Source organism: Bos mutus, chromosome 12 (genome assembly GCF_027580195.1).
Source record: "Bos mutus isolate GX-2022 chromosome 12, NWIPB_WYAK_1.1, whole genome shotgun sequence".
NCBI lineage: Eukaryota > Metazoa > Chordata > Mammalia > Artiodactyla > Bovidae > Bos > Bos mutus.
Window position 1 is genome coordinate 23,989,688 of NC_091628.1, and position 26,347 is coordinate 24,016,034.

At 38.3% G+C, this 26,347-nt stretch overlaps 1 protein-coding gene across 10 annotated transcripts in view; it reads left to right on the forward strand.

The window, feature by feature from the left end:
- Positions 1-26,347, forward strand: part of TRPC4 (transient receptor potential cation channel subfamily C member 4) — a 211,421-nt gene that overhangs the window by 137,322 nt on the left and 47,752 nt on the right. For 7 of the 10 annotated variants that reach the window (XM_070380391.1, XM_070380389.1, XM_070380387.1 and 4 more), the window contains one exon: positions 15,871-16,207. The exons of 1 other annotated variant lie outside the window; for it this stretch is intronic. In XM_070380391.1, the coding sequence (XP_070236492.1) occupies positions 15,871-16,207 (337 nt within the window). Of the gene's footprint in view, positions 1-15,870; positions 16,208-26,347 lie in introns of those variants that run through there. 2 more of the 10 variants (XM_070380394.1, XM_070380393.1) reach the window with 2 other exon arrangements.

A 26,347-nucleotide genomic window follows, 5' to 3' on the forward strand; every position in this document is an offset into this window, starting at 1 on the left:
TTGAGTTTATTTTTGTATATGGTGTTAGAAAGTGTTCTAGTTTCATTCTTTTACAAGTGGTTGACCAGATTTCCCAGCACCACTTGTTAAAGAGATTGTCTTTAATCCACTGTATATTCTTGCCTCCTTTGTCAAAGATAAGGTGTCCATATGTGCGTGGATTTATCTCTGGGCTTTCTATTTTGTTCCATTGATCTATATTTCTGTCTTTGTGCCAGTACCATACTGTCTTGATAACTGTGGCTTTGTAGTAGAGCCTGAAGTCAGGTAGGTTGATTCCTCCAGTTCCATTTTTTTTCTTTCTCAAGATCGCTTTGGCTATTCGAGGGTTTTTGTATTTCCATACAAATTGTGAAATTATTTGTTCTAGCTCTGTGAAGAATACTGTTGGTAGCTTAATAGGGATTGCATTGAATCTATAAATTGCTTTGGGTAGTATACTCATTTTCACTATATTGATTCTTCCAATCCATGAACATGGTATATTTCTCCATCTATTAGTGTCCTCTTTGATTTCTTTCACCAGTGTTTTATAGTTTTCTATATATAGGTCTTTAGTTTCTTTAGGTAGATATATTCCTAAGTATTTTATTCTCTTCGTTGCAATGGTGAATGGAATTGTTTCCTTAATTTCTCTTTCTGTTTTCTCATTATTAGTGTATAGGAATGCAAGGGATTTCTGTGTGTTGATTTTATATCCTGCAACTTTACTATAATCATTGATTAGTTCTAGTAATTTTCTGGTGGAGTCTTTAGGGTTTTCTATGTAGAGGATCATGTCATCTGCAAATAGTGAGAGTTTTACTTCTTCTTTTCCAATTTGGATTCCTTTTATTTCTTTTTCTGCTCTGATTGCTGTAGCCAAAACTTCCAAAACTATGTTGAATAGTAATGGTGAAAGTGGGCACCCTTGTTTTGTTCCTGACTTTAGAGGAAATGCTTTCAATTTTTCACCATTGAGGATAATGTTTGCTGTGGGTTTGTCATATATAGCTTTTATTATGTTGAGGTATGTTCCTTCTATTCTATTTGATATAGAGTTAATTATAATATCATGTATTATCATTGATGCTGATATAAAAGTATAGACAGAAAATCCACTATTATGAAGAATGCTCCTTGAACCACTTTTTCAAAATAAAACCTGGCTGGAGAAGAAGATGGGGTGATGATTAGAGTGGTTGAATGAGGGGGAGGCAGGGTTTAAAACAGGAGATTTCTGGAGCTTGAATGTGTATCTGAAAGGAGGAAAAGTGAATGATGAAAGAGGATGTAATTTTTTATTTCCTAGTTGCTTCACAAAGTTTTGCCTTCTTCACTTATTTAGTAATTCTATAATGATTATTAATTATCAGTAATATTATTTTTCAATGTTAATTTATACTATATACTCTTCACAAGGATAAGACAATTTGTATTTAGGCACTTATCTGACATCTTTCCAATGTTACTGAGAGATCTTTGGGATATTTTGAATTCTCTTCAAATCTGGGTATTAGGCAGTGTCTGGACTCTGACATTTAGTATGAACAGATATTGTCACCTCTTAGATAATGAATAAATGTTCCAAATCTTCAACTCAAAAATATTCCCAATCTTTAAACATCTAGGTACTTTTTGAGGCCAAGACTGCGGTGACACTGTGAAAAACTGTCTCAAGGGAGACTCCCCACGTTTCCCTGCTGGGCATTTTCTGCCTCCACAGTGTCCTGGACTAGAAAATTTTGCCTTGGACTTCACTCCAGTTGAGAGGACATTTCCTTCTCTGGACAAACTTGTAACTTACACAGCATTAAGAATATTGTGCTAAAGATGAAGTAATGAGACTGTCAATCTCAAGAAATTAAGCCATAAAGGCTTCTTTCCTCATAGCTCAGTTGGTAAAGGATCCACGTGCAGTGCAGGAGACCTCGGTTCAATTCTTGGGTCAGGAAGATCTGCGGAAGAAGGGATAGGCTACCCACTCCAATATTTCTGGGCTTCCCTTGTGGCTCAGCTGATAAAGAATCTGCCTGCAATGTGGGAGACCTGGGTTCAATCCCTGGGTTGGGAAGATCCCCTGGAGAAGGGAAGGCCACCCACTCCAGTATTCTGGCCTGGAGAATTCCATGAACAGAATAACCTGGCAGCTACAGTCCATGGAGTCACAAAGAGTTGGACACGACTGAGCAACTTTCACTTTCACTTTGCTAAATGAGAAACCTATCTTCAGTGTGCTGAGAAGGTTGAGACTACTTGGATGCTGTTTATTTATAAGGAGAGAAAAAAGGAGTTTCTTCGTCATTTGGAGGGACTTTAACTTTCTACTAACTAAATAAATGAGGTCCTAATACTAGTACTTTTGATTTAAATATTATGCTTTGTAGAACCTTACTCACTGTTTTTAAATTCTGGAAATGGGTATGAAAACATTCCTGTCTTGAATTTCTATTGTGACATTTGAATTCTTTTGGGATTAAGGAATAAGGTGCCTAACAGAAGTGTCCGGAAGAGGTGTCATAGTCTTACTGAATTTAGCAAAAGTTCATACTGTTTTCAGCTTTCAACAGTGTTTTAAGTAAAGTAAAACTATCCTGACAGAAATATAAGTAAATATTTTGACTACCTTCCTCATCTGTATGATGTACCAAAAATTACATTATAAATGTTTGGAGGTGGTTAAATAGTTTCTCACAGTTGGCAATAATATGTCTAGTTGATATGAAGCAGATAGGTTCTGCTTGCTATCAAATGGACTTTCCACCTCTATGGAAGAATTTTACAAGGAATTCTTGAGCATTTGTAAACGTACTCATAGCTTTCATTTATTTCCACTGAAAAGTCTAGGTACAAAAATGAGGCATTTGGTATAGTTATCATCATGTTTATTATTGCCAAGACTGTAACTCTATTTACTAACAAGTATGGAAAATTCTCAAGTAATCACTGTTATAAGATAGAGAGGACTCAAGTACTGAAGGTTGGAAACATTCTGACTGCTCGCCCTTCCTTCTCCCAGAGTCAGTCTAGACCAGGAAACTTGGACACAGACGGCATGGTGGGAAGAACCCAGGGTGGAAAGGCACCGTTCCTTCAGTTCTGAGACACGAATCTCTGTCATTCGCTATCTTTTGTCATTTCCTAAGTGCAAATATCATGGCATCTGGTCCCATCACTTCATGGGAAATAGATGGGGAAACAGTGGAAACAGTGTCAGACTTTATTTTGGGGGGCTCCAAAATCACTGCAGATGGTGATTGCAGCCATGAAATTAAAAGACGCTTACTCCTTGGAAGGAAAGTTATGACCAACCTAGATAGCATATTGAAAAGCAGAGACATTACTTTGCCAACAAAGGTCCATCTAGTGAAGGCTATGGTTTTTCCAGTGGTCATGTATGGATGTGAAAGTTGGACTGTGAAGAAAGTTGAGCACCAAAGAATTGCTGCTTTTGAACTGTGGTGTTGGAGAAGACTCTTGAGAGTCCCTTGAACTGCTAGGAGATCCAACCAGTCCATTCTGAAGGAGATCAGCCCTGGGATTTCTTTGGAAGGAATGATGCTAAAGCTGAAACTCCAGTACTTTTGGCTACCTCATGCGAAGAGCTGACTCATTGGAAAAGACTCTGATGCTGGGAGGGATTGGGGGCAGGAGGAGAAGGGGACGACAGAGGATGAGATGGCTGGATCTCATCACCGACTCAATGGACATGAGTTTGGGTGCACTCCGGGAGTTGGTGATGGACAGCGAGGCCTGGCGTGCTGCAATTCATGGGATCACAAAGAGTTGGACAAGACTGAGCAACTGAACTGAACTAAAATGCAAATGAAAGATTAAGGCGAATCCAATTAGCTATCATTGTGTATGAATTCTTTTCATCTCATAAACAGACCCTTGCTAGTTAGATATAAGTATGAATATATAGGGCTTCCCAGGAGGCACTAGTGGTAAAGAACCCACCTGCCAATGCAGGAGACAGAAGACAACTAGAGTTTGGTCCCTGGGTTGGCAAGATCCCCTGGAAGAGGAAATGGCAACCCACTCCAGTATTGTTGCCTGGAGAATCCCCTGGACAGAGGAGCCTGGTAGGTTACAGTCCATAGGGTCTCAAAGAGACAAAACTGAAGCGACTTAACACACACACAAACACACACATAAATATAAAAAAAAAACTAGAGGGACACTTTTGGTTCTGCCGCTGGGAAAGTAGATGTGCAATTTTGGACATCCCCACGTTAGCAGACGGACTAGGAGTTGTAGGATGACCGTCCATAGGACCACCTGAATTGTACTGTGGCAGCATTGGAGGTGGGGTGGGTCGGTGAGGGGAGGTTGGAATGGATACTGGTTCTGGCATAGGAAACGTTCACATCTTGTGATAGTTAAAGATAACTACTGAAAATCTTTTAGAGACAATCCCCAATTTACAAACAGATTGTATTACGAAAGCTTACAACTGATGCAATGAAATTTGGGGATATATTTACTTCTGGGAACAGAATGATAGTAGGTTCTGAGAGTTCCAAGTCAAAATATGAAATTTGCTTTAATCTATCCTATATGTTGTGGTAAATGTTCATGATAGGAGAATAAAACTTTGAATCTACTTTTAAAGTGCTTCAGTTCTGTATGAGTAGTGAAGAATAAACATCCTCTGTATAGAGATTAAAATGATTCTTAAAACTTTGTAGTTTGTACATATGCATTTTTAACATCAATATTTTCTTGCATAAAAGTCCAATGTTGCCATTTCTTCCCAATGTTTGGACATCATGCATAGCTTTGTAGTTAAGGAAATGAGTTTGTTGAGGTTGGTTTGTCTTTTTTCTTTACAATTTTCATCAGACATGCATAGTTCTAATTACACAAAAGAGCAAGGTATAGAAAAGAATATCATTATTATCTTTTTATTTTTAATATAAATTTATTTATTTTAATTGGAGGCTAATTACTTTATTGTATTGGTTTTGCCATGCATCAAAGTGAATCCACCACAGGTGTACACGTGTTCCCCATCGTGAACCCCCCTCCCACCTCCCTCCCCATACCATCCCTCTGGGTCATCCCAGTGCACCAGCCCCAAGCACCTTGTATCATGCATTGAACCTGGACTGGTGATTAGTTTCACATATTATCTTTTTTAAAGCAATATTAAGAAGATCAGTACCCTGAAGACTACATTCACCACTTCAAGTTTTTGTCTCTCTTTCATTGAACTCATGGAATTGAATTATATTTCTCTGAAATATATTTCCTTGGAAACTTCTTGAAATATTCTGCCTCTCTACTCCTTGTAAAGATATATTTTCCAAGAAAAATTTGATTTTCAATGGCTTCTAAGCACTGACATGTAACCTAGACCAAAGCATTTTCTTATCCTATATTCAAGCAGCACCATGGATCTCCTAGGGAGCAGCCTGGACTAATTAATGTTGTATTCAGAAGAAAGATAAGCAGCTAATTTTGTAATTTCTGGAAAGAAGCATAAGAATATACAGTGCCCTTCTTAATATTGAGGCTAATGATTTCAACCAGGCTTTGCCGTGGAACTTACATGAGTGGTTAGTGCCTAATTAAATGGACTCATAAGTCCTGAGCTATGTTCAGCATTTAATTCAATTGAGTAAATGTTCATTGACATTGTGGGACCAGGCACTGGTGCGAAGGATCAAGTGATGAAAAATGACAGACCCTTCTCAAGTAGCTCACTGCAGCCCGTAATTAAAATGCAGGAGATAAGAGGAGTAAGTGCGATTGTAAGTGTATGCTCAAGGAACAATGTGAGTACTGAGAAAAAGAAGAGTTGACTCTAAGAATGATCAGGTGAATAGAAGCTGAGCTGGAAGACCCACGAGGAATTCACTGTGAAGAAATAGGACATGGGTAATATTAGGCAAAATATCAGCATATATTGCTACTAAAACAGGAAAAAAGGTACAGACATGATCAGAGCACTCTGAAGAGTTTGAATGTGTGCCTACAGCATAAATATGCAAGAATGGAGGAAAGCAGCCTTATGGCAAAGGAGCTCAGGGCCTGGCAGGCTTTATATGAACCTGAGACATTTTCCTGGAGACTGTGAAATGACAGTATAGACTTTTAATAGAGAAAGAGACACAGTTCAATTTGCATTTTGCAAAGCCCGTCATCTCAGGAGAATGGTACATAGTTTAGATGGAGAAAGAACTCAAAAGTTAATAGGTTTTAGCCAAAAGTAAATACAACTTTTTTTTTCCTAGTGTAAGCCTGAAATAATGATATCTGATGTTATGATAACATCTCATGAAGGTAGCGCGAAGCATGCATGCTATCGTGTCTGACTCTTTGCGACCTCATGAACTGTATGGAGCCCACCAGGCTCCTCTGTCCATGGAATTTTCCAGGCAAGAATACTGGAATGGGTCCCATTTCCTACTCTAGGGGAATCTTCTCAACTCAGGGCTCAAACCCACGTCCCTTGCACCTCCTGCATTGTCAGGTGGATTCTTTACTACTGAGTCACCTGGGAAGCCCTTATGGCATAATGGTTTGACTTACATACACCATGAAATGATGCTCACAGTTAGTTTAGGGAACATCTGTCATCTCAAATAGATACAAAGTTAAGAAATAGAAAAGATTTTTGTGATAAGAACTCTTAGGAGTTACCTCTTACCATTGTTCGTTCATATATGACATACAGCCATATGAATTATATTTATCACATTGTACATTACAGCCTGGATATACCACATTTTGTTTATCCATCCACTGGTTGATGGAAACTTGAATTATTCCTGTTTGGGGCTATTAAAAAACAAAGCTACTGTGACACTTGAGTGCTAGTATTTGTGTGGCCATACGTCTTCCTTTCTCTTGGAGAAATGCCTGGTATTGAAATAAACCCATTGTATGGTAAATGTATATTTTTTATTTTTTAATAACCTGTTTTCCAAACTGTTTTCCAAAGTGGTTGACCATTTATATTTTGATGGCCAACATATGAGAGCTCCATTTTCTCCAAATTTCTATCAACACGTATCATGGTTAGTCTTTTTTTTTTTTTTTCCTAAGAAATAGTTGGTCTTGAAATTATGTGGAAAGGGATAGAAAAGGGAAAAGAAGAGTGACTATAGCCTTTTGTGTCGAAAGAACAAATAGTTCTCCTTCCCATCAAGTCACTTTTTTCCCTCCTGGATTCTTGGAAGATAATAGAACACAGTTTAGTCCCCAATAAGCTAACAGTTTAGTCTCCAGGAGACTAAGAAGGGACTACTCTTTCTGAGCTGCTGTTCATCTGTGAAGAAACTGTCAGTGGCTCATCAGAGTGGAAAATCAGCCCCTTGACAGCTGGCCAAGATCAGGACGTAACTTTCTTTTGTTTTCCATTCGACCATTCTCACCTATGATTCACCTACATGATTCAACAGGCCAATGGTGGTCCCTTCATAACTGTATAATTTTTTGCCTCCACATCTCTCTTCATTTTTATGAAAACATCTAGGTAGCCAGCTAGAAATGACTGGTAGTTTTTCTTCTGTTTTCCAAGATAGCTTAAAACAGTTCTTCATGGGCATCCTCACGAGGTTGTCGGTGAATAGAGGTGGAATTTCTACTGACCTCTACCCTTTGTGATTTCCAGAGAACTAACAATATCTATTGATTCTGCCTTCCCACTACCAAAACCTCATTTTGTTTGTTTGTCAAGTTCAATAATTTAATGTACTCAATGTTGGGTTTATCACCTCCCACCTTATTTCCTTTGTCTCTGCATTTTCATCTTCCCGCTATTGCCCACTCATCAGCCCAGCTCAGTTGCCAAACCAATTTTGAATTTCAGCCCAGAAATGATTTAAGAAGTTCAATCCTGCCCCCGCCTCACCAGCACTGTCAGATGGAGTGTCATTGTCATCTTCCCTTCTGGATATGTAGACATCAGAAGTGGTGCCCTAGGAATAATGTTCTGAGTTAGTCACTGAATTCCAATCTGCAAACCTGAATTTGACATGCATGTGCAAAGCAAGTTATCAGGCGATTTGATGACTGGAGAGATTTTTTTGAACTTGACAGAGCCAGGAGGTTGTTGACCAGTGTCCTGTGGGGGATACAGCTTGAAGTTTATCAGTCTTCTTGACTAATCTCAGGCTTCTTAGCCAATGTCTTCTCAGATATAATTAAGTCTTCATTGACTTTTTTATTTTTTTTAATGAAGCTGATAAAAATTCAATTAGTCAACTAGTTATTTTATTGGCATTCCCTGTGCTTGAATTAGGGGCTTCCCAGATGGCCTTGGTGGTAAAGAACCCACCTGCCAATACAGGAGATGTAAGAGACGTGGGTTCAATCCATGGTTGGGAAGATCCCCTGGAGGAGGACAGGGCAACCCACTCCAGTATTCTTGCCTGGAGAATCCCATGGATAGAGGAGCCTGGTGGGCTAGGGTTCATAGGATCACAAAGAGCTGGACACAACCAAAGCAACAGCCTGCCTGCATGCATGCTTTAATTATGATCTTGTGAGTATAAGTTTTGTATAGAAATCTTTTTTTAAAGGTCTTATTTTGTCATTCATTAAACTTAGTTTATATAATATGAGCACATATAAAAATTGGCGTAATTGCAATACTCTGTAATACAATGAAAGTGAATAAATATCATATATTTGTGTATAAGACTATAAGTGATTGTACAGTCATCTCTCGTGTTACTGTCCTCAGCCTCCACTGAGCAGCAAGGACCTAGACTGGAGAAATTGCTTCAGTAAACATTTTTGTCTGTATCCTAAACTATGGCTGAAATATCCTTTTCTACACCATCTCTAGCATATTCATCATTGAATATAACCTTCTAAAACATGAAGTTGCTCATCTGAACATACTTATCTCCATCCTCTAGTTTTTAACATGATATTCTCTAAATCTGAACTAAAATTATCCACCTACCAAGCTGTGCCTATCAAAATTCACTGCCCCACTTTATGCAACTACTATTTTGTTTCTTTGATGCTTTTTAAACCTTGCATAGTATCCTGGAGTTAGTCCAACCAGGTTACCTCCAAGGAAACACAGCCAATCTGCAAAACAATCTTTCTTTCACATCTTTCCATCTTACTCTTCTGCTCTCTCAACTCAACCTAAATAGTTTATTTAATTTTTATCATTCATGTAACATATGAATCAAATTATGAAACATCTGGATCAGGAAAACAAAGACTTATCACCGAACTTCAGATTATTAGAAACTAGATGTCAGGTTATATCAAGGAACAAGGAGGGCCTCTTGACTTGAGCTTCACATTCATGAAGAGCTCAAAAGTAGATTTTTGGGGTCATCTGTTCAGTTTAGTTCAGTCGCTCAGTCATATCCGACTCTTTGCCACCCCATGGACTGCAGCACACCAGGCTTCCCTGTCCATCACAAACTCCCGGAGTTTACTCAAACTCATGTCCATTGAGTCGGTGATGCCATCCAACCATCTCATCCTCTGTCGTCCCCTTCTCTTCCTGCCTTCAATCTTTCCCAGCATCAGGGTCTTTTCTAATGAGTCAGTTCTTTGTATCAGGTGGCCAGAGTATTGGAGTTTCAGCTTCAGCATCATCCTTCCAATGAATATTCAGGACTGATTTCCTTTAAGATGGACTGGTTGGATCTCCTTGTAGTCCAAGGGACTCTCAAGAGTCTTCTCCAACACCACAATTCAAAAACATCAGTCCTTCAGTGCTCAGCTTTCTTTATAGTCCAGCTCTCACATCCATACATGACTACTGAAAAAACAAAAGCTTTGACTAGACGGACCTTTGTTGGCAAAGTAATGTCTCTGCTTTTTAGTATATTGTCTAGGTTGGTCATAACATTTTTTTCAAGGAGCAAGCATCTTTTAATTTCATGGATGCAGGTCATCTGTAAATGAAGTTAAATCTGTAGCCACAGTGGTACAAGAGAAAAAGATGACACCACCTGACTTTAACCCATGCACTATTGCATTTTTAATAAATCTTTTGAAAACTGCTCCCCTAAATTCTACCTAGTATCTCAGGCTTGACTAATCAATTCTACCTCTGTTCTTCAATTTCCCCTATTTCATGTTAGACATAATTCCTCCTATGCATTCAATCTCTTTTCTCACAAGTCATATGATGCTGTGTATTAAGTTACCCAGTCACATGGTCAGTCCCCATCATATTTTGAGATCCTAGAAGACAGATGTATCTGATTCTTAAAGATCTTGGTCCTCTCCCACTTGTCTAGCCAATGTCCAACTCATAGATGATGCATAATATGGTTGACTCAAACTAGGGAGGACCAGGTGAAAAGGATGCTTTAAATAATGAAGTAGGAGGGTGATTAGTTATGAGCATGCTTGGGGAGACTGGAGAATTCTTTTAATTAGGAACACAACTCAAGCTATCTCTAGAAAAAGAGAAATACTCAGACAGTTAAGGGTCATCGGCAGTTATGAAGGGAATAAAGGCCAGAAGTAAAAGAAAGAAAGGGTTTTCAACTATAAAGAAAATAATTTCCTGAAGCTTTCTGCCTACAAAGCATTCTTAAGCCTTGTTATCAACTTTACAAAATGAGTTGTCAAAAAATATTCCTGGGCAGAAGAAATAAAACATTCCTCTCCATGGAGGAAATAAAACTCCAAAGGATATAGATTATTTGTGAAATTCTAAGAAATAAATTGTAAGACCCAGGGGAAACTGGCATGTATATGAATCTGTGAGACTTTTAAGTCCTTACATAAATTGCTGTAATTCATTCAACCCCAAAGTTTCAACTCTCTTTATAATTGTCCAACAGCCAGCTGAAACTCCCATGTAGCTACCTGACTGAGTTAAGATGCATTAAGCTGTCAGATTGGTTGTTTCCAGAATCTAGATTTTGCTTGTTAGGAGAATTGGGTCAGTGTCTGAACTTTGGACACAATATTTTAAAATGAAAAAATATGTTGAAAAACCAAAAAGATGAAGAAAAAATAAATAGCAAATCTGATGCATAGTTATTTTAATTATCAGAGCTCTATTAATTTTTGAATTTGTTTCTATTTATTTTGTCCATACTCAATTAATATTTTAATTTCTCTCCAATAATACTGAGATTTCTTGGTTGTTTGGGTTTCTGTGTGTTTGTCTGTGAAGCTTTGTCTTCTTTCTCTCATCATTTTTCGTTTGTTTTCTTTTTGGCTTGTGGTGTTTTAGTATTTTGAGTAGTTGTTTTTATTCTTTTAGCCACAGGCTATTTTGGGGGGAGTGGGATGCACTGTGCCTTGCATCACGTGGGATCTTAGTTCCCTGACCAGGGATGGAACCTCTGCTCGTTGCAGTGGAAGTGCAGAGTCTTAACCACTGGGCCAACAAGGAAGTCCCTTGTAGAGTTGTTGTTAAATCATTGATACTGGGATTCACTTTATTTGTAAAAATAAGGTAAGATTCAGTAATCTTCACAGTTTCTTCAATATTTAAAATACCATGATTCAACAATTTTATAAAAAATCATGAGATTAGGGGTTTTTTTAACTTGCTTTTTAAGTTATAGCAAGAGAGGGATAGGAGATATTTTCTTTTTTAGTGTGTCTTTTATAAATTCATGGCACAAATATGAATTTGAATATCTATCATGTTTTAATATGAATTTTAACGTGATAGAATTGCTTAAGACTTGGCCAACAACTGTAGAGTGAGAAAGGGTTGTAACATTGTGGGTTTTGAAAATACCCTACCAGCTCCAGCCCCGGGACGGTGCTGCGATGTTGGTTCCCATTACTCCCTGTGCAGTAGAGAGATGGAGTAGAGGAGGAGGATCTGTACACTCCCGGCAGGCAATGCGAGGGTCCACCTGGGGAGGCTTTGCTGGACTGGACGAATGGCAGGTGTCACAGAGATGGAGTGGCCACCTCTGAGAGTGTCCTTCAAGTGGGTTGGCGCAGTGCTGTGATGCTAAGTCACTTCAGTTATATCTGACTCTTTGTGACCCTTTGGACCAAAGCCCACCAGAGTCCTCTGTCCCTGGGATTTCCCAGGCAAGAATACTGGGGTGGGTTGTTGTGCCCTCCTCCAGGGGATCTTTGCCACCCAGGGATTGAACCCCGGTCTATTATGTCTCCTGCACTGACAGGCAGGTTCTTTACCACTAGCGCCACTTGGGCCGTAAAGCTGAGTAGTCTCAAATAACCCAAGGAAACCAAGAGACAAGGGGGTGGGGAAAAAGAGAGAAAGACAGGAAGGAGGGGACGAAGAAAAAGTGCAAAGAAGGAAGCATCTGGGAAGGAAGCAAAGAACAGAAGGAAAGAAGGAAGAAAGGGATATGGGGACACGTGAGATAAATGATATCTTTAAATCCACTTAGCAATTAAATACAGTGAAAATTTTTGTGATATAAAATTTTAATTCTCTTAATATTTACATTGGTAACATTTTTCATGGAAAAGTCTATTAATAAGTGGGGTGTAATTTGGAAAATCCTAGTGTAGACATGCAACAAACAAGTGTAGAAGAAAGAGGGTGTCAGATCATTATGAGAATATTCAGATTTACAGAGATTCTTAGGAATACTTCTGTGGTTGTTTCAATCCTAAAATTAGAACAAATTTGTAGCCAAATGACATCCACATCTTGGGAAACGTGGATTACACACACTCACTCCTACTCTTCTTATATTGTCCTCTGTTCTTTACCTCTCTGTAAACCTCACTGCGTCGGTGTTTAGTAAAAAACTGAGCACACTATTCATTTACTAAGCACAGATGTGTACTTTCCAATAATTAAAGAAACAGATCTTTTAAGAAGAAGCACTAGTAAAGATTAAGGCTAACCCAGCGCCTGACAACGACAGGTGTTCTTTAAAAAATTAAATGATTTGCGTTTTCTAGGTAATTTAACACGGTCCGTTTTTATGTATTAGGCAATGAAGTATTTATCCAAGCAAACCTTAAGTGCTCCCAATAAAGTTATTTTGCTCAATTGCCCTGGGGTGTCTCATGTTCTAATGAAATTTGGGCCAAAAGGGAAGAGTATGTGAGTCCTAGAATTAACCAGACCCTGTTGAACAAAGTACATATCTTCCTTTTACTTTTTCTGCCTGTACGACATGTGTTGTTCATGCTTAATCCCTTATGTGTTCCTTCAATTTCTGAGAATTAATGAGGTGATAGCAACTGTTCATTATATCTTTCATTTTTCCATAGGTTTCAGTAACTCCCTTCTATCATGGTTTTTCAACTGTGTTAAATTCTAATGAAGAACACTGTAGAAAATAGTTTATATGAGAAAATAGTTGGTAGACTATGCTTTGTTTATAAAACGCTGACATGAAGTATTATGTGTGTGTATTGGGGGTGGGGGAAGGGAAACTAACCCAAAGTGATACTTGTTAATGACCTATATCTCTGTTTGCCAGTCCTCTGCAGATATTCAAGTAAAGCCCTATTTGACTTTCAAACACTTGACTTTGACCCAAATAATCAACAAGGAATGTGTTGTTGTTCAGTCACTAAGTCGTGTCCGACTCTTCAACCCCATGGACTGCAGCACGCCAGGTTCCTCTGTCCTTCACCATCTCCCGGAGCTTGCTATAATCCATGTCCATTGAGTCAGTGATATTATCTAATCATCTCACCCTCTGCCACCCCCTTCTCCTTTTGCCTTCAATCTTTCCCAGCATCAGAGTCTTTTCCAATGAGTCAACTCTTCGCATGAGGTGGCCAAAGTACTGGAGTTTCAGCTTTGGTGTCAATCCTTCCAAAGAAATCCTAGGGCTGATCTTCAGAATGGACTGGTTGGATCTCCTTGCAGTCCAAGGGACTCTCAAGAGTCTTCTCCAACACCACAGTTAAAAAACATCAATTCTTCCACGTTCAGCCTTCTTTATGGTCCAACTCTCATATCCATATATAACTACTGGAAAAATCATAGTTTGGCTATATGAAACTTTTTCAACAAAGTAATGTCTCTATTTTTTAACATGCTGTCTAGGTTTGTCATAGCTTTTTTCCCAAGGAGCAAGCATCTTTTAATTTCATGGCTTCAGTTACTGGCTGCCATCATTTTGGAGCCCAAGAAAATAAAATCACTTCTCCCTCTGTTTGCCATGAAGTGATGGGACTGGATGCCATGATCTTAGTTTTTAAGCCAGCTATTTCATGGGTTAACAGAAGTTATTTTTGAATTATAACATTTAACTTTACTAATTATGGAGCTTGAAGCTTACAAAATAGTGAAAAGAGTCCTAGCATCTCAGTCTTGAAGAAATGCACTTTTATTTTTTTTTAGCTGTATTTGCTGAATGTATTATTATATATTTAATTCAATTTATATATATGTTGCTTTACCCACTATATACTTTGATAAACCCTATATCTAAGAAAAAAATGAAGAGAAACAATTGCATGAGAACTCATTTCGCATCCAGCCTATATTGCACATCTCAACTACTGAATCAGTCGGCCTATCTCTCACTTTCAAACAGCTTCTGGTTTATGATCATCAAGCCACTTTCTGAGTATCTAATGGCTGTTTACTTGCTTGCCATTAGAGAAGAGTAAGTCAGGGTCAAGTAAAGTTCTCCTAAAGGAGATGAATAAAGTCCAAGAGTGAAGAAGAAAAGTAAGAAACATTGGGGAGGAGGAGAGTCCTATGAAAGGGTCAGGTGTTCACTTTGCTTCTAGGGTGTGTCTAATTTTTTATTCCAACAGAACTTTCTTGAGTCCCTTGCAAGGAACTAAAGCTTTTACTACCATCCAGAGGGGACTTCCCAGGTGGTGCTAGGGGTAAAGAGCCCACCTGCCAATGCAGGATGCATAAGAGACAGGGGTTAGATTCCTGGGTTGGGAAGATCCTTGGAGGAGGGCATGGCAACCCACTCCAGTATTCTTGCCTGGAGAATCCCATGGACAGAGGAGCCTGGCAAGCTACTGTCCATAGGGAGTGCCCACAGAGCATCCTTTAAACATGCTGAACACTTTCTCACAAGCATCTCTGCTCTTTCTCCCACCGTGCCTTACCTTCCCTTTCTTCTCTGCTTATACAAATTTTCCCATAGACCACTGGAAAGAATTTCTGGAAGAAAAAATTTCCTCTGAATTTATATAATGCTTAGCTGTCAGTCTCAGTGAGAAAGCATGCAGAAAAAGAGATCCTGCACATTTCATCATTTACTATTAATACATATGTAACCTTCTTGAATACATTTTCAGACCTCTTATAACCCCCTCTATTCATCATTAAAATAGAGTGAGATCTATGTAAAAACATGTTGGCAGGGTAAAAACGATGTCATGTTTGGGGAATGTTTTGTGTGTGGTAATTGATTGTACTTAGGTTAGGTGTTTGCTTAATTTCCTCCCAATTCAGCTATGATGATTTACATCCTGGTCATCTAATATGCTTTCCTATATGATTTTCTTATTGCCTCAACCTAATTAAAAGTATATTCACTTTTTCTGATATGACAGTAGTGTTCATTATAGAAAATACTGAAAACACACCAAGTGTAAAAATGGGGGGAAAAAGTATAAAGTCATAACCAGAAAATAATCACCAAAGCAAGAGATAACCACTAAATAATATTTTTTACTTTATGTCATATATATATGACAATTCTTACATAGGCATCTTTATACACAGTTTTGTTCAGTTATCCTATGGATATTATTAGTCCTCGGCTGTATTTTTGCATCCTGAGATGTAGCCATAGTATTTTGACCCCTGTGGTGTCTGGCTAAGCACACAGCACTTGGCCTTGGGTATCAAATTTTCAGTAAGTGAACTTTGTCCACAGAATGGCTTAAAGCCCTTTATGATGGTGTAAGTATACAATTGTTTAGAACAGACCTGGTGACTTGACTGGTTTCCTCCCAGTGGGTTGGAGCCCTGCCCCTAACCCGGACTCTCCCTTTTTCCTTTCCTTTTCCCTGTAGTTCGTGGCTCAGCCCAACTGTCAACAACTGCTGGCGTCTCGCTGGTACGACGAGTTCCCCGGCTGGAGGAGACGACACTGGGCCGTGAAGATGGTGACGTGTTTCATAGTAGGACTCCTTTTCCCCGTCTTCTCTGTGTGCTACCTTATAGCTCCCAAAAGCCCCCTCGGACTCTTCATCCGAAAGCCATTTATCAAGTTCATCTGCCACACAGCGTCCTATTTGACTTTTCTGTTCCTGCTCCTGCTTGCCTCTCAGCACATCGACAGGTCAGACTTGAACAGGCAAGGTCCACCACCAACCATCGTCGAGTGGATGATATTACCGTGGGTCCTGGGTAAATGTGATACTATAGAAAACTATAATGCAAACGTGTTGCTACCATAGAATTGTGTTGCTCAGAAAAGAATATTCATTATAGTTGGGGACGCGGGAATGTTTAAAACAGGTTCCAACCATTGTAGCGCCAAGGTCTAATCCCCAAAGCTAAATGAAGATTTCACAAGCTGTGATGGACCTGTCTCCAAATGCCACCTATGAAACATAACTTTAGGTTTGAGAATTATAGATTTTAATAATTATGAAACCTGAAGTGGCTGATTCTCTGGGTTGTTTTGGAGATTTTGGGGGGGGGGAGATGTTTGTCTTCTGGTGGCTCAGATGGTAAAGAATCCGCCTGCAATGTGGGAGACCTGGGTTCAGTCCCTGGGTTGAGAAGATCCCCTGGAGAAGGGAGTCTTCTAAAGACTTTCAAAATGTCTCATTAAATAATCATTTTAATGTGTTAATTTTCTTAACAAATTTGTTGTTGCTGTTGAGTCAGAAAGTCGTGTCCAGCTCTTTTGTGACCCCATGGATTGTAGCCTACCAGGTTCCTCTGTCCATGGGATTTCCCAGGCAAGAATACTGGAGTGGGTTGCCATTTCCTTCTCCAGGGGATCTTCCTGACCCAGGGATTGAACCTGAGTCTCCTGCATTGGCAGGTGGATTCTTTACTGCTGAGCCACCTGGGAAGCCCTCTTAACAAATACACCTTCTAAAAGTACAAATCACTCTGAAGAATTAGTGTGAACTGTACATAAAGGAACCATAACCATTTAAAAAAATCCACCCCTTTAAGTTTATCTTTGAAACTACATAGTAAATCAGAATAATAGGAAATTAAACAATAGGACATCTTCCTATCTCTGTTCTTTCCAAAAGAAAGAAATTGGTTTTGGATCTGCAACAAATCATGGTAAGGTAGAAAACTTCAAAAACAAAAACCTTGTTTCCCTTTCCTCCTGTTATGGTAGCCATGGTTAAAATTTTAATTTTAATTATTCTTCCTTCTCCTACTGTGTTTTGCTGAGAAATTGCATTTTGTCAGTTTAGCTCATCATTTTAAACCTCTCTGGTAGCATATCCATGTCAGCACTAGTAATTAGAAAATATGTGACAAATTTAATGATTTACTATCTCAGAAGATCAGTTTGGGTCAGCTGTCAAAATAGCTGGAGAGACTGTAAAATGAGGAAAAGGCAGGGAAAAAAAGTGTCTGAGTCAAGATAGATATGCCTTTTAAAGGTTACAAATACTGTAAGTACTAACAATAACAAAAGTTCTTGTATACCTGTGATGGATTCATTTTGATATTTGGCAAAACTAATACAATTATGTAAAGTTTAAAAATAAAATAAAATTTAAAAAAAATAATAAAAAAATAAAAAAAAAAAGTTCTTAGGAACAAGATTTGATGTTTTACAAATATTACTAATTAAAAAACCCTTCTAAAGTGAACTTTAAAATTAAGTACATTCGCCTTAATCTGAAATAATGTTTGATCTTGCTCAAGTTAGAAGGAAGGTTTAGTCTGTAAATGTATTTTTGAATAAAAATAATTTTGACACAGTAACTGATATTAAGTATAAAATGACCCTCCCTGTATCCATTTAAATTAAATATCTCACAGTAGGAATATGTTCTTCATTGGGTTTCCTTCATAGAAAATTTCTTGGGAACAATTTGCAGGGAAGCTTTTAGAGGTTAAATTTCCCACTGTGTGTAACATATTGAATGTCTAAAAATCCTGGTGTCCCAAGTGAAACACAGAATACTTCACTTTGAAAAATGGTGTCGATAAAATGCAACATAGGTAGATATAGCATTTCTAATCTCTTCTTTAGGGAGTCAATGAAAATATGTATTGTACTTTCTATGGGGTGAGGACTGTACAAGGTAATAGTGAAACAACAAAAAAAATTTTTTAAGTAAGAAAAGAAAATATTCGTTCCCTTTACAAAGGTTAACTTTTACTGAAGAAATGGATAGTAAACAACCAATGACGTATGTGTATACTATCAGAAAATGGTAAATAATATAAAAAGTAGAAACTCCAAACTTTGAATAATTCATACAAGTAAAACAGTCATTGGCTGCCTTCTACATGCAAAACTTGTAACAGAATTTTCCATGAAAATTGGCTAGAAGAAATCATCTCCAAATTACAGCTGAATGGTTAAATAAGGTATACATTTAATTGTGAGAATTACAATTACAGCCAAAAGAAATAGCTGCTAACGGCAGCCTTTTCTTAAGATATCCTGACTACAGTGAGTTAATTTATATGGAATTTTTAGGATGAAAAGAGATGTTCTAGAATAAAAGAGAAATACATATGAATGATCATCTTGCTTAAATAGCAGAGCATGAGAAAAAGAATGCTTCTGTTTCAAATAGATCTGTCAAAACAGTTATATTATTCATCAAGCCTGGTGAATTCTGAGTGCCTCGTATCTGAGACTGAGTTCTAAGAGTTTTGCTAGCTTCATGAGTATAAGGCATGTTCTCCATATTATTTGGCTGTAGAAGAAAAAGCACCAGATTTGAATATATGTCCAAGTTTTATCACTAAGAGACTACAAAATTATGGGTGGTCACACTCTCTCGGGATTTTGTATTTTCACCAATAAGACGAAAAGATTCACAGTGATAACGTTTAAGTCCCATTTTATCCTACTATCCTGTGCTAGGGACCTATCATTATTAGCGCAGAGAAAATTGATCTTTTCTTTGGTGGGGAGAGGGGGAGGATAGAGAGAGGAGGACTAAGACAGCAGGGTAGGGATCCTTTAATTTTGTACCAAAAGTGTGGTGGACACAAAAGGCATGGTTTAATTTGATGACTATGCTAATGAACATTCTGAATTGCCTTGCTCAGTCTTGCTGTCTGATAAGTTGAGTAACTGACTATATATTGCATGGTCCCTAAATTGTAAGGCTCTAAGTTTCTAATAACAAGACTGAGGGACTTACTTATAAGACTGTGGCTTGTAACTGTTTCCCTCATCATGTTAATTTTCCCAATGACTGACTGAAGCTCTCTGCTTCAATTTCTCAAGTCTTCCTGAACCAACTTAGGTTTTCAACTGATGTCGCCTCTGTGAGCTATTTGCTTTGTGAAGAAATATTTTTTCATTTTACTATTCTTTCCTTCCAGTTTCAGATGTTTCCCAGACCTATGATACAGTAGTTTAAAGGAAATGATGAGTTTGATACCTCACGTTTCACTTACCTTGACAAAAAGACTTTTGCTTTCCTTGTTTCTATCATAAATTTTCATTTTTTCTAAATAGAGAATTCTTCTAACTTTAAAGTTTATCCTCCCAAATCCATCCTTCAAGGGATGAAGAAGTATGGTTTTTGCTTAGGAATTTCTATTTGATATACCCTGCTGTGTTTCAAGGGTAAGAACTTACACAACATTATAGCTCCAGATATCTTGTGATTTGGTAGCATGGCAGAATAATGTTTCTGTGTCATTTTCACTATCTTTCCTGTTGAAGTTCAACATCTTTTTGACTATATAAATTGAAGTCTATTGCGTTTGATATCTTTGGAAGACAATCTACAATGGTCCTTCTGTCCTTTCACTGTGGTGTCACTGATAAATTGTAGCTCATTTCCTGCAACATTTTTCGAATTATTTTTCCTTCAGACATTCTTGTATCAACACTTCTTTTCTCTTGTCAAATAACCTCTAGAGATCTTCTCACACGTGTTTCCTGCAGGATGAACTTTAGCATATGAAGCAAAGAAATTTAAAAGCCTGATACAGAATAAAACTTATGATTCTGGTCATCTTGAGATATACAGTTTTAAGCAACAGAGAAAACTAATCAGATAATTCAGCTAGAACTCTCTCAATAAAAAGGTAGATTATAGACAGATGGACATCAGTATATTTCTCAGATTGTCAAATGACCCATTTGAGCTAGAGTAAAATGCAAAACAAGTTTCATCCTGCATGCACATGGCCTGATAACAGAGCTATGCTTTTCAACTGTCTAGAGAGAAAGTATCACTGGGAAGACCGTGATGGATTAAAAGAAGCCTGGGGTCAGATTAAAGACATGGCTACTTCTATTTTCTGTTGTGTCATGATCCCAAGGATCTTACTTTATTAAGAGTTTGATTTTAACAATGTATTAATAATACTAAGGAAAGGGAATGAATATGATATTCATATGGGAAAGTCATTTTTACACAGAATTTAAATGCAAGGTAAATATAGCATATTATATGTAGAATACATATTTTGAGAATTCATCTAAGTTATAGCAGAAGTTTTAACTCAGATGTCACTTGTTTCTAGAGATAATATGGAGTAAAATGTGAAAAAAAATGAATGCTAATTTTTAAAGCCTTCCCAAAACTAACTTGAATTTTTTCACAGAATCCATTATAACTAAATTGTAACAATCAAATTTCTGCCATAGCTTATTCCCCTGCAAAAAAAAAAAAAGTGTTTATATATGTGAAATATCCAGATGTCGACATGTTATATCTTAGCAAAATGAAATTATGAAATTGATAACACTTTTCACAAAAGAAGTAGAATGTTAATGAAAGCTATCATATTAATAAAGCAGGAAATGCCTTGTTTCCAATGAGAAAATAGAAATGGCTGCTGAAGTGACTTATTATTATGTGTATGCTTAAGAATATGCCATAATTATGTAGCACACAAATCTGTGCACACTGAGCTTGATGAGAAGGGTGAACCAAGGAAAAGTTATATCAGGGGAAGAAATCTGAGCTCTGTTAAAAATAGCTTCTAGTGAATTTCTAGGCGTAAATTAAGGATTGCTCATAATATCCAGATTATACATCTTGCCTATAATACATACTTATTTAACAGTTTTTCTGCAACAGAATTGGCCTCTTATTTCCCTCATCTACTTTATATTTTTATCTTTTGAAGTGTTGATATTTAAAAATCTGAATATTTCAACAAGGCCTGACAAATTGAAAATGTGAAAAGTTGTGATCACATTTGCATCTAGATAAAGACTCATAGAGACAAACAATCCTGTATACTTTATTACTTATGACTATTTCTTCATCTTCTAATAGGCATTAAGATCACATGGCTTCAGATACTCGTACTTTCAGCCTTTCCCCTGAATTATCTATCTGCTCAAAAAGCCCCCCAAATCCAGAATTATAAGGAACACGACTATAGTCTTTCCCCACTCTGTCCCTTCACAACGTACTCTAACCACCTCATTAAACTAGCTGCAGACACATAGAGACACTCAAACACAGCTGGAGAACATCTGTTCATTCATTTAAAGGGATATTTTAATTTTCAGGAAAACCAGATATTCATTGCAGTAGGGCATAGAATGGAGAAGGCAATGGCACCCCACTCCAGTACTCTTGCCTGGAAAATCCCATGGATGGAGGAGCCTAGTAGGCTGCAGTCCATGGGGTCGCTAAGAGTTGGACACGACTGAGTGACTTCACTTTCACTTTCATGCATTGGAGAAGGAAATGGCAACCCACTCCAGTGTTCTTGCCTGGAGAATCCCAGGGATGAGGGAGCCTGGTGGGCTGCCGTCTATGGGGTTGCACAGAGTCAGACACGACTGAAGTGACTTAGCAGCAGGACATAGAATCCTCATTTTCCTGTTTAACTGTGAGGAAGAAATTTTTTATTTTATTTTATTTTTAAACTTTACATAATTGTATTAGTTTTGCCAAATATCAAAATGAATCCGCCACAGGTATACATGTGTTCCCCATCCTGAACCCTCCTCCCCATCCCCTCCCCATACCATCCCTCTGGGTCGTCCCAGTGCACTAGCCCCAAGCATCCAGTATCGTGCATCGAACCTGGACTGGCAACTCATTTCTTACATGATATTTTACATGTTTCAATGCCATTCTCCCAAATCTTCCCACCCTCTCCCTCTCCCACAGTCCATAAAACTGTTCTATACATCAGTGTCTCTTTTGCTGTCTCGTACACCGGGTTATTGTTACCATCTTTCTAATTTTAAGGTCACCTTTACCAAGATTTATCAAGAGTAACACAGTAAAATCTCAAACAAATTCACATACATGTAAATTGTTATTTGTGCACATTCTATTGCTGACCAAATGACTTCTTTATTGGAGAGAAAATTAAGTCCTTTGGGTCACACATGCAATAGAAATTTGATGCACCAACAGGTGAAATCTACAGGACTTGGGAGAATGTTTGACAACGTGGTTCTGATGGTTCAAGGAAAGAAAGGAAAAGACGGGAAAAGAGGAGTACTTGGAAATGAATGAGGGTCAGAGTAAAAGACTACAGGGAAGGTGTAAGTGGTTTCAATTAGTTCAGAATAATGATAATATAATAGTAACAGTAGTAATGATGATAATAACAGTAGAAACCAAAAAATTAGGCACTGTGCTAAGTGATTAAAATGTAAGATCTCATTTGAACTTCATAGTCACTCCACTTCATTTAGTAATTATGAATGATGTTATTAATAGTATCTCATTTCTCAGAGAGGAAAGTGGTTTAGAAAAGTTAGATAACTTTCCCAGGATCAAGGAGCTGACAAATGGTAGATACTACATTCCAACTCTGGGCTTCCCCTGTGGCTCAGCAGTAAAGAATCTGCCTCTGATGCTGGAGCTGCGGCTTCAATCCCTGGGTTGGGAAGATCCCCGGGAGGAGGGCATGGCCACCCACTCCAGTATTCTTGCCTGGAGAATCCCATGGACAAAGAAGCCTGGTGTGCTATAGTCCATGGGGTTGCAAAGAATCAGACATGACTGAAGCCACTGAGCAGCACAGCACATTCAAACTCTAGGTAGTCTAACTCCAGAGCTTTCTTGATCCTCTTAATCCTCCTCTGCCCTTGGAGTGTGAGAAAGTGAAAGTGAAAGTCTCTCAGTTGTCTCAGACTCTTGGCGACCCCATGGACTATATAGTCCATGGAATTCTGCAAGCCAGAATAATGGAATGGGTAGCCATTCCCTTCTCCATGGGATCTTCCCAGCCCAGGGATTGAACCCAGGTCTCCCACATTGCAGGCAGATTCTTTACCAGCTGAGCCACTAGAGTATCAGAAGTAGAATTCAAAGAGTCAAAAATAGTCCGGGAACTCAAGTTTCCAAATATAGACATTTTCCCCTACTTTCTCTGCCTCTGTTTGCTAACTTAAGTCTTTACGCAGGTCAAATCTGAGAGGACCATGTTTCTGATCTTTTAAAGAGGCCACACTCTTTAAGATATATACTTGATATAATTCACTATTGAAAGTCATGCTTGTTAATATAGCAAATTTATCACTATCACATTAGCATTACTTGTATTTCCATCTCCACAGCCCACCGGTACTCGAAAACCTGTGCATTATAAGTGGTTCCCTAGTACTGACCGAAGCAATCTATTCTGGAAAGAAAGAACAAAGTCCTTTGCTGTGACCTTGAGCTGTTTGTTTTTTAGTTTCCATGTTCACTTGCTAAGTCCTGAAGTTAAATTTCCTAGCTTCCAGGGATATCATTAATTTTTTAAAATTTTTGTTGGAGTTTAGTTGCTTTACAATGTTGTGTTATTTCCTGCCATACAGCAAAGTGAATCAACTGTCGGCTATATGTATACATATCTCCCCCTCTTTTTTGGATTTCCTTCCCATTTAGACTACATAGCATTGAGTAGAGCTTCCTGTGCTATGTAATAGGTTCTCATTAGTTATCTATTTTTAAATCTTTCATTGGTTTATGTATGTATGTATGTGTGTGTAGGGAGTTTTCAGGAAATGTAAAGATAGAGATTTCTTTTGTACATAATTGTTTTAAAAATAGAACTTTACTGTAAGTGAAATGTGGTCATTTTCATAGTGAAAAAATCAGTAACCACTCATTAGAAAATATTTATTAAGTGACTACTGTCACTCATTGAAAAGGTGACGAGGAATATTTATTGTTTTTCCAGCTATATAAATATCTAATGCTTTAGTTATCATGAAAAATTTTAAATTAAACAGAAATCCTATAAAATGTCTAATACTACATTGACAGAAACATTTTACTTGATTTTTAAATTACAACATTTGTGTCATAAACAGACAAGGTAGAATTCTAAAGTTCTACATTTTTTATATCTTAATCTGAAACTAACATATTATTGTTCTTTGGCACAGTTTCAAAACATGTACTTTCTTAACTGTATATTCCTGATTTTTTTATCTAAATGTTGAACTGATGATATCAAAACTATACTAATTTAAGCATTTTTAGATGCCTTCAAACTAAGCATATTTAATTATTGACTGTCCTTTTAAATTGATATTTTTTTGAAGTGTGTGGTATGCTGACTATTCAGAAAACTAAAATCATGGCATCTGGTCCCATCACTTCATAGGAAGTAGATGGGGAAACAGTGGAAGCAGTGTCAGACTTTATTTTTTTGGGCTCCAAAATCACTGCAGATGGTGATTGCAGCCATGAAATTAAAAGACGCTTACTCCTTGGAAGGAAAGTTATGACCAACCTAGATACCAACAAAGCTCCGTCTAGTCAAGGCTATGGTTTTCCCAGTGGTCATGTATGGATGTAAGAGTTGGACTGTGAAGAAAGTTGAGCACCGAAGAATTGATGCTTTTGAACTGTGGTGTTGGAGAAGACTCTTGAGAGTCCCTTGGACTGCAAGGAGATCCAACCAGTCCATTCTAAAGGAGATCAGTCCTGGGTGTTCATTGGAAGGACTGATGCTGAAGCTGAAACTCCAGTACTTTGGCCTCCTTATGTGAAGAGTTGACTCATTGGAAAAGACCCTGATGCTGGGAAGGATTGGGGGCAGGAGGAGAAGGGGACAACAGAAGATGAGATGGCTGGATGGCATCACCGACTCGATGGACATGAGTTTGAGTAAACTCTGGGAGTTGGTGATGGACAGGGAGGACCGGCACGCTGCCATTCATGGGATCGCAAAGGGTTGGACACGACTGAGCGACTTAACTAACTAACTAACTATGCTGACTATAATTGTAATAGATGAATTTTTATGAAAAGTTCAGATTTTGAATTCTCCCCTCTGTTGACTGATTCAGAAACTTCAGAGATCTTTAAACACAAAAATATTAAGGAACAATTCTAGGAGTCAAATTTTATGCAGACTTTTTAAAATTTCAGATTTCAGCTTTAGGGAGGAATTGAGACTCATTAGATTCTAAACACCTATGGTTTTACTTCTTCCAACCACTCTCCCCAACACCCTACATTAAATATCTTTTCCGTTTCCCTTAACTGTATGTCTAGGTGATATTCATCAATTTCCTGAAATTTTGAGTTATTAAAAAGTAGTCCCAGTTCACTTTAAAACATGAATCTTACCATCAGTTTAAAGTTCTCTTCCCAACAAAGGCTTAACAACAGGGCTCAAAGGACCTGAAAACACTGATTTTTTTGCTCGTCCTTCAAGCCCAACACTGGAGGGACCTAGGCTTTTTCTATTCTCTCCATTCCTTGGTTTCTGCAGGTGAGACGGATGGCAGAAAATATTTGTTCAAAGTCTCCTTTGCCTCCCTGGTATCCTGGCCACAGCTCTTTCCTTGTTGGTTGTCTGCATCTCTAGCTGATCCTGAGTGGCCTATATGACAGGTCTTGACCCTCTGACTCTCCTGATAGGTCCATGAGCATTCCTCAGATGGCCCTGTATACATAGTTCTCCAAGATCCAGCTCTTCCTGACATCTTCCAGTTGGTAAACTCTCGTAGTCCCTTTAGGAGTCCTGTGACCCTAACAAGGACAGGAGAGCAAGTTAGCAAAAGCCTGGTTTCTTCCTGCGGTGCGTGCTGGCTCCCCAGTAGATTCCAAACCCTGCTCCCTCTCCTGGTAGGAAGTCAGGCTGCTGCCAGCTGCCCAACTGATGAGTCCTATTGTTTATCTGTTTTCCCTGAAGCCCTAGACCCAGGGAGAGATAAGCAAGCCAAGGGTTTGGGAAGATGCCCCAGCAGGGATTAAGACGCTATCTTCCCCTTTTAGAAATCCCCCATCTTTATGAGGGATTGTCTTGGAATGTCCCTCACTTGACTGAGGAAGGGGGTGGTGCTGATGAGACCACTCCCATCTCTTCCTCTGGCTTTCCTAACTGGCACCCAACTGGAGTGCCCTGAGTTTAGGGCTCACTGGCCCCTTCTTCCCAGTGTTCTCTTTA